Below are 9,230 nucleotides of genomic sequence, written 5' to 3'. Positions count from 1 at the left end.
GCTTTGCACTCCCCTGGGTGAAGCAGATCACTGGCCATGTTTTCCAAAGACCTCAAGTTTTAGGGGATCAGCGTTTAAATACTTCATTTTACTCTCCTCCTCCACATATTCCTCCTCATCTTCTGTATAAAAGAAGAAAATATATAAATGAACATTAAATAAATAAATAAAAACACCAAGAGCCGCTTTCTGCCTTTGTGTCAGGTCCTGGAATTCGCTGACGTCAGAGAAAACCGCAGTGAGACCTGCTGGCAGCCAAGTTCTCCTTAAAAACACTCCCCATTTCCTGTTTCAGGGGAGTTCCGGAGCTACTATTCCAGCACAAAGTACCGTGACCATGCATGCACTCGGGGAGGACGGCGCATCCCGGGATCGAGGGAAGTAGATCCCACGGCTGTCCCCACCCTCGGAGCAAGGACCAGGACGGAGGGAAACGGATCCCGGCCAGCTGCTCCCAACCCCGACGCTCGGGCAGTTCGGCCCTGATCTCGCGTCCCAGGGGGCAGCGGCTCCGCCCAGCCCATGAATGCCGAGGGGCCGCGGGCGCGGCGGCCTCCCGGAAGCGGGGGGCTGGATCCCGCGAAGGTGATGCGGCGCCCAAAGGGAGAGTGCCCGCGGGCTTGGATTTCCATGGCTATGAGCCGGGCGGACCGTGGACGCCGCCGCCGGGAGCGCCGCGCCCGATTGAGCTTATTTTTTCCCGGGCAAGCCCCCGCCGGTCCCGGGGCGGGGATGCTCCCGCTTTCCCCGGCCCGAGGCTGGAGCACTCTGGCTGCTGCCCTGCGGCGTCCCGGCGGCTGGAAAAACCCTGTGCTGGCAGCGAGAGGGGACCCTCCCTTGGGAGCCGGTCGGGGGACACCTCATCCCCCACTACCGCCTGCAGGGTTCGATATAAAGCAGGGCAGTGGCAGGTTGGTGTGTCCTTCCCACCTCCAAACCCCTGGAAGGGAGCGGAGAAGAAAAAGAGACCCTGAAAAGCTGTGGGATAAGGCGGGATGTTTCTCGGGAGACGTTTTGGGCTGCGGAGCTGAAGGCTTGTCTTGTTTCACTTATCCATGCCACATTTAGGCATGAGGTCAACAGCAAACATACTGTCCACCCTCATTTGTTCCATGCTCATTTCTTTCTTTTTTGATCACTTTGGAGTGTCAGGAACCACGTTCCTATCAGGTCAAGTTCTGGATGATGTAATTAAAATTCTTGTTGCTCTAAATGTCACAGACTTCCTATCCTTCAGTTCTGCTCCCAGCCTCCTATCCACAGGGAACTGCTTTTGCTTTTGGAACAGCTTTGTGGGTCCTGGGCTCTACTCCTCCATAAATTGGTTGTGGGTTTTTTGTTTTATTTTGTTTTTTGAAACATGACATTTATTTTTTCAGATCTGTTCTCCAATATCTGGCTCTGGCGAGCGGTGGCTGGAGTCCTTAGTGCTGCTGTCATTTTAATTTCGTGTGTTCAGTTTGGTAAGTCATTTTAAAAGAAAAGATAATTAGCAATAGAAATTTCCAGAGTTTTAGGTTGTCAAAAGTCCATCCAAACCTTAAGTGGTTTATTCAGAACTCACCTTATTTCTAAATTAAATAGATGTTCCATGACATATTTTCAACATGGAGAAGTCTTTGGGGTGACCTAATTGTGGCCTTCCAGGACCTGAAGGGAGCCCACAAGGAAGATAGAGAGAGACTATTTCCAAGGGCCTGGAGTGACAAGACAAGGGGGAATGGCTTCAAACTGACAGAGAGCAGGTTTAGATTGAATATTAGGGAGAAATTCTTCCCTGGGAGGGTGGGGAGGCCCTGGCACAGGTTGCCCAGAGAAGCTGCGGCTGCCCCATCCCTGGAAGTGTCCAAGGCCAGGTTGGATGGGGCTCTGAGCAACCTGGGATAGTGGAAGGGAGCAGGGAGTTGGAACGAGATGATCTTTAAGGTCCCTTCCAACCCAGGCCATTCTGTGATTCTGTGTTGATTAAAAAATAATGGTGAAGTGCTGGAGAAATTATTCTACTTGTTGCAGTGGCATTAGGGAGTGCTAATAAGCAAAGCTATTAATTCAGCTGTGAGGAAGCAACACTTCAAAAACTGTGGTTGTCAGAAATATTAATGTTGTAGAAGAGTCCTTGGAAGATACTTAATTATCACCCTCTCAGCTGCTTCTACCAACCTTTAAAGGTATGTCAGGAGCCATAAGGGTGCAGGATCCAGAGTATTCAATTAGTTTACAATAATTATTTCTGCTCAGCAGAGGTAATAATGCTATGATTAGACTGAGATTATTTGGAATGATGCAGTCACAAAGCAAAATAAAATGCTCCAGAGACCTTTTCCCATTGGAAGAAATAGGTAGATTGTTCTTTGTCTTTTCCCAGTAAACCTTTCTTCAGCCAAAGATTTTCCTGTCTGTCCTTCCCTGGAAGTCTGCCCATCAGGTTGGCTGTATTTCCAGAGGAAATGCTACTACCTGTCGGAGAATGAAGCCGACTGGAACTCCAGTCAGAGCCACTGCTCTTTGCACAATGCTTCCCTCCTGGTGATCAAGAATCATCAGGAACTGGTAAGGGAACAAACGGGGCGTCCTGATTTCACCCTGTTCCATGTCCTGAAGTGAGTTGTCCTTCCAGCCTCCTAAGCTGAACAGTTAGGAAGCTGATGCAAGGCCATGTTGGGTCACAGCCTGCAGAAAACTTCCTGCCTTCTCTCCCTGAAAACAGAAAGTCAGTTTTATCAGTTGATGTTTTTAAAAGTGCCTGAGGGCTTATCTGAGTTAAATTTGGTGCTGCTCACAGCTATAAATACTCAAGTTGAAGGCAACTATCAGCATAAACACTGTTGCAACTCATTTATCTTTAATTAACAGTTTTATCATATCAAGATAGGTTAATGATGCACAAGTTAGTAGATATGTCAGTTGTGACCTTTGGAGTTAGAAGATATCCTAACCACTGCTTGGAGCATCTCTTTCTATATTACACTACAATACTAGGAAAGATTCCAACCTGCACAAAAAACTAGGAGAATATATTCTTCCATATCTATTACAAACCTTGATGGCAGTCCTTGATATTTTAAAACAACCTCTCTCTAGGTCAGTCAACCCTATCACAGGTACCAGTACTCTGTACATTTAGGTTTTAATATTGTTTCTTCTGAGACAAAGGCAAGATTGATCCAGGGCTAGAAAGCAAAACAACAAAGACAGTATTTTCATAGCATGACTTCTTTTCTCATATGAGTTTATTCCTACAGAGTTTTATGATGAAGATAACAAAGCAAGACCCATGGATTGGACTCTATAAAAGAAATGAAGAGTTCTTTTGGGTGAATGGAAAAGCATTAGACAATGAACTGTAAGTTGACGTCAAGAGGTTTTGCTGGTGATACTAGGTAATAGGGGAGTAAGAAAAGATAACTAATACAGATATTGACAGTGACTTGAAGGAAATATCTGTCATTATGTTGGAGGGATGATTATTGAGAGAGAATGGAATGCAATAAAGATTTCATATAGCATTGATAAAAGTGTGAAGGGTAAAAGTTAGAAGATGAATTTGTAATGTTCAGAAGGAACATAAGGTAGGAGCTCATGGCAACAGACGGGATGGCAAAGTGAAAGTTAAACCAAGAGACCACTAAGATACCAAAGCAACCAGTGGAAGAATAGAAGGTTACAATAATGCAAATTCTTCCTTATACCATATATTTTGCAAAAGTACAAACCTCCACGTAACCTGCATGAGGTTTGTAGCAAAGAGATTTGGGAGACCTCTAGGAGATGTTTTCATACTTCTTATAGAATGTTCCTAAAAAAAGGCTGCTGGAGGGAAAGGGGAAGCTGTAAGTTTATGTTGCAGGAGCTGCTCTGTGGTCATGGCCCTGTGTCCTTGTCCCACCAGTGTCAGGTGTGGGGCAGTTTGTTCCTCCCACTGACAGCTGTCCCTTCTTCTCAGGCACTGCTGTGTCTCATCCTGCAGCTGCCTGCAGGAGTTGATAGAATTATCAGTGATAGTAATAAGCACTGAGATTTCACAAGTCTGAAATTGACTTAAAAAGTGGAAAATTTAAATACTTTCAAGTTTGTGACATTACTAGCGGTGTTTGACTATATTCAGGTAATCCCCAAGACTTAAGGGTGTGATCTGATAAAGGCATTTGATGTGAGATGTGAGGAGCACATGGGCATCTTGAGCTGAAAACTGCAGTCCTTCCCCCTGTTTTATTCCCTGCCTGCAATACAAACATCCACTGATGCTTTCATTATCGGTGATGAATTTCTTCCCATTCTTAGACTTTTGCCTCAGTACTTGCCTCACACTGACCCTCCTGTCTTTAGGAGGGCGAACACCTCGATGTCTAAGCTCAGATGTTATTACAGTCATGGGGATTTGTCCCTTGGCTTTTCCAGAGACCATTCTAGTTGGGTTGGCCCTATCCGCAGAACATTATAGCACTGTTTTCAAACAGAGTTGGTGAAGGAGTCTCTCGCCTCTTATACAGAGGCATCTATAATGTGGGAACTGAGGTTCACTTCCTGATTTCCGCCAGCCCCTGAACCATGGTGCCCTCTTCTGTTCTGAGGAAGAGAGAAATGAGAGATACATTTGTTTCGCACCTTCTGCTGGAACATTTTAGCTGTATAGGAGGATGTGGAAGTCAAAGGTGGTACCAGTCTTGATAGCACAGCATCCTTGAGACAGGGAAACCCAAGTTTCAGTCTCCAATCTAAGGGTGTGTTTCATATTGAGTGACCACTAGACAAGATTCAGGACTACTATAAGGCCTAGATTTTGTATTCTGGGCATGAAGTCCCATTAAAAAAAGAAAATCCCCCATGGTGTTCTCTTCAAAGCACAAGCTGTCATCCTCCTGTGTTGCCTTGCCTGTGGCAAATTGGGCTTTGTTCAAGAGAACCCATAGTTGCCTTTGCTCTATCACAATATTCAGTCGTGGGTATCAAATTAACCATGTCTTTCTTCCTTCCAGAATTGAGGTAAAAGGCTCTGGAAACTGTGCCTATCTTGAGTCAAAAGGAGTCTCAGCCTCTGGATGTTATTTAACCAGGAAGTGGGTCTGTAGCTTGACCATTAACTCAGCGCGATGAAGGTGGACGAAGCCACCCCCTGACATTTTCACCTATCTCTGATGTGGTGTCTGCACAGGCTGTGTCAATACTCTGCGACCTGGGAACATGTCTCAGCTCCTGCCTAAAGGTGAATGACTTTTCTGGTAGCCAGAATTCTCCAACCATGGAGGAAGCCTCTGATTTTTAAAGATACCACTTAAAAGGTTTGCTCCAGCACCTTGATAAGTCATTTTCTTGCCCCATTTTTCTAAGTACTGCCCAGCCTGTAGTTTCTTTTTGTTGTGTCATCAGCATTTCTTCCATTAACCCTTCTTTTGGAGGAGCAGCTGCTCTTTCTTTTCCTTTTTGGTGTGCATCTGGCAGTTTTTGTTCTGCTTTTCCCTCTGTGTGCAGGGATGGGTGGTGAAGTGGGACTTTCTGAAGGTCTGCCAGTGCCTCTCAGAGATAGGGGAATGCAGGAATAAGCACTGTTGTTTTAGACAGGATCATAGCAGGTTTCCCTCTTCCGGTTTGATGGGATGCATCTTGTGTGACTCTGCATTGTATTCAATGTTTTGTTAATGTTATTTTACATTAGCCTTGTTAAATCCCAGTGATAATACTGTCAAGCTGATTTATGTAGCTGCACTGGACCTGAAGTTATCCTTCCCACAAGACTTATTTTAGCCCAGAAAACCCCAGAATAGATAAGAATATTTATTTACCTGAGGATCTGTTCTGATGGGGGGTAAGAGAGTTTGAACTGGAAAAGTAATAGTGAAGCTGCAGGCATTAATGTTTAACGTCAGAAATAGTTCTCAGTGTGAATAGGCAAAATCAGGAGAAGAGAAAAAGAGAATTAACAGCAAAGGAGGTTTCTCTGTGGTTTCCTCGTGTCCTGTGACTGTCAGAGTGTGAAGCTTCTTAGCAAGTGGTACATTTCTGGTTGGATAATGAGTGTTTCCAGAGAAGGAAGAATGGGAGGTTCACCTTCCTCATTTTCTGTGACAATAGGACTTCACTGTAACAGGACCACATAGTATGGATATTGTCACCAACTTGTAACTTTAAGATGTTTATTAATATATAATCACTAATTTTGCTGAACTACACTTTTTTAATGGCTTATATTCTTTATAGGCACAGTAACAGGACTCTACAGTGTGAAAAGCCTAATAATCTGTGTATTAACATATATGTTGTGTTGGGAGGGTATTTTTCTGCGATGTTTTTAAATTAAGCTGGCTCTGAGGGATATGGTATGTGCAATAGTCCCAAAAAGATACTCAATAAATATCCTTACAGAGCCTCCGAATTACAATGGTTTGTGCCTTAATATTGTACCATTAAAAGTATTTTTCATTCTGGCACCATTTGGGGAGGAAAAAACCCACCAGACAGAAGCAAAGTAAAATATTCAGGTTTTGAATGTGAAAAAATCTTTAATTGTAATGTTGGGGTTGACACAGAACAAGACATTTGACCCAAAAAATAATGCATTTAACTTCCCAACTCTTCATAATGTGTCAAACTTTTAACAGAAGCATTTAACCTAAATGTACTTGTGCGGAAATGCTGAAATAGGCACAGTGAAACACACACAGGATGGTAAATTTGGAGGGATAACATGGAATTTTCCACAGTTCATTATTGGAAATTTTTCTGAGAATATTTGCATTGGGGACATAGTAGAGGTACATTTCACAGATTGGATAGAAATTGTGATGGATAAGGAGTATTCATTTACCATTTTGTGTCTCAGCCTTTCTTACTGAGCTGATTTACCTGAATGTTTTCTTTAACTAAAGAAAATAAAGTTGCTCTTACAGAATCATAGAGTGGCCTGGGTTGGAAGGGACCTTAAAGTTATCATCTCATTCCAACCCCCTACCATGGGCTGGGACACCTTCCACTAGCCCAAGTTGCTCCAAGCCCCATCCAACCTGGCCTTGGACACTTCTAGGGATGGGGCAGCCACAGCTTCTCTGGGCAACCTGTGCCAGGGCCTCCCCACCCTCACAGGGAAGAATTTCTTCCCTATATCTAACATGAATTTCCCCTCTTTCAGTCTGAAACCAAATAGGTTTTTTTATAATTACATTTACATTTATTATTCTTTACATTTACTTTTTTCTTTTTAAACAGGTTGGTTTGTTTTCCCATCAGTGTCATCTATGGAGAGAGTCCAAAAACAGGAAATTTTGGTTCTGAAAGGGAGTTTGGAGAAACTGTGAGCACAGTAGGTTATAATGAAAGCTCTTCTGTAATCTGACTCTTAAGAGGTGCAGTTACCATTCTCTTCTGTGATGTTAAGAAACAAAGGGTCAAGCTATAAACTCACTTTACTCATAGTAGGGTCTGATGAAGTACTTCAATAGCCATTTTTTTTCTTTTTAAATCAGTGACTGCTTAAAAAGTAGGTAAGAGGTTCAGTGAGGCAAAAACGTGTGTAATTACATGAGCAATAGCAAGAATGCTTAAATAGTAGATGTTTCATTGTCATGGTTTGAGATGGCCCCAAAATCCAATTCCCTAGCTCCATACCCCTCCCACATCTCAACCTAATGTGAGATGGGTTTTTCCAGACAAAACACACCAGACTCAAGTGGGGGAAAGGGAAATATATTACAATGACTGTACAAATAAATACCATATCACATTATACACATGATCACAAACTATCTCTACCATGACATATAGTATTTACAATGATCAGATCTCTTCTCCCCTCCAAATAAAAGTCCAGGAGGGAAAGAAGGACAGATCCCTTCCAGTCCTTAAGCAGCAGCATCTTCTGAGGCAGCAGTCTGTCTGTCTTCTCCACATGCAGCAGCTGTAGCTGGCTTTCTGCCAGCACTCACGAGGGAGGTATTCAAGCCTCTCTCGGCCCCATCGCCTCACAACCGAGGGGTCTTCCGTGGGCTTCGTAACCCCAGACAAGGTCGTATCACCACGTCATATCACGAAGACTCAGGGGGGTCTTCGTGACGGTCTGGTATCTCCAGGAGACTCAGCTCCTTGCAGGGCCTCTGTGCCCTGCCTTCAGGTTGCCACCGTGGCAGCAGTGCGAGGGGAGAGCCAAGGTCAACTCCCCCTGCATTCCATCTGGCCGTCCCGGTCCAGCTCCGGGATGTCTTTGAGCTTCTCAGCTCCTCTCTCTCTCCGGTGCTGCATGTCTAAAACTCTTCTCCTTAATAGGAGTCCATCTCCCTCTTTTCTCAGAGGGATCTCAAAGGAGTTTTGGGGGGCTGGTACAGTCTTACCCCCAGAACTCTGTCTCTCAGGCTGCTGGCTCTCTTTTTCCCGGCTCTCCTTCCAGGAGTCCTTTCTCTGGTGCTGCATGCTGCTTCTGCTGCTCCTTCAGTTCAGGTGTTATCTGCCTTGGCTCTCTGCCACCGTTTCTCTGGTCAGTGCCGGCTGCTGCTCTGTGCCCATGGAGAAAACATCTCCTGGCATAACTACAGGCACCTAGCCCAGCTTTATGCTGTTCCAGGTCCCCGCAGCCCCCAGCCAGGGGCTGGGAGGCCCCAGAGGGCCCAAGGGGCTCAGAGCCCCTTCCTCGTGGCTCTACAACATGGCCGCCTCTCCTACAACAACCAACCTACAACTCATCTTTTCCGGTGAGCTTGTGGGATGTTGACATTTTTGCAGGAGCGCCCATTGGACAGAACTCCAAAACTTCCAGGGGTTTCCACCCCTTGGGGTCTACCACTTTTCTTAGCCTCTGGGGGAAAACAAGATCCAAACCACTACATTCATGAATGTTTTTTAAACCTAAACACCACTACTAATCTAAGAGGTGTGATAAACTGAGAAAATGATTTGAGCTAATTAAGAGAAAACAGTGTAAGGTCAATATGATCTGGAGAGAAAAGAAAAACAAGTCGTAAAACTTAATTGGGCTCCTATAAAGAGATAAAACAAGTTACCTCCCTTTTACCTTGTGTAGGATTTATAGTGAGAGAATTTTGTTTAGTTAGCTAGATAATAGCACCTTTCTTAAAATTTATAACTTTGTATAGATAACAAGCGAACATCTGCTGAAAGTCTGATTTAACAATGTGTAATGTTTATACTCATGTACCTAACAATGTGTAATGTTTATGCTTATGTATAATGAATATGCATGAAGTAGCTGGAAATAAATGTAGAACAACTGTATTCTTTGGGTGTGA

General features: G+C 44.2%; 1 protein-coding gene across 1 annotated transcript; it reads left to right on the top strand.

The window, feature by feature from the left end:
* The first annotated feature begins 341 nt into the window (after positions 1-341).
* LOC108641513 (C-type lectin domain family 2 member L-like) lies at positions 342-7,618 on the top strand. Its single transcript, XM_029963966.1, has 6 exons — positions 342-585; positions 1,380-1,463; positions 2,366-2,550; positions 3,243-3,343; positions 4,977-5,203; positions 7,201-7,618. The coding sequence occupies exons 1-5, from the start codon at positions 342-344 to the stop codon at positions 5,092-5,094; spliced, it is 732 nt and encodes a 243-aa protein (XP_029819826.1). The 3' UTR covers positions 5,095-5,203; positions 7,201-7,618.
* Positions 7,619-9,230: the final 1,612 nt, after the last annotated feature.

The sequence above is a fragment of the Manacus vitellinus genome, unplaced genomic scaffold (genome assembly GCF_001715985.3).
Source record: "Manacus vitellinus isolate BGI_N305 unplaced genomic scaffold, ASM171598v3 scaffold_66_pilon, whole genome shotgun sequence".
Lineage (NCBI taxonomy): Eukaryota > Metazoa > Chordata > Aves > Passeriformes > Pipridae > Manacus > Manacus vitellinus.
This window is presented reverse-complemented; position numbering and strand designations above follow the sequence as displayed.

Excerpts from the sequence above, each read along its gene's own strand:
- LOC108641513 (XM_029963966.1), top strand. The coding sequence starts at position 342 with ATGCACTCGGGGAGGACGGCGCATCCCGGGATCGAGGGAAGTAGATCC. Across the intron at positions 2,551-3,242 it reads TCAAGAATCATCAGGAACTG|AGTTTTATGATGAAGATAAC; the intron begins GTAAGGGAACAA and ends TTATTCCTACAG. Across the intron at positions 3,344-4,976 it reads AAAGCATTAGACAATGAACT|AATTGAGGTAAAAGGCTCTG; the intron begins GTAAGTTGACGT and ends TCTTCCTTCCAG.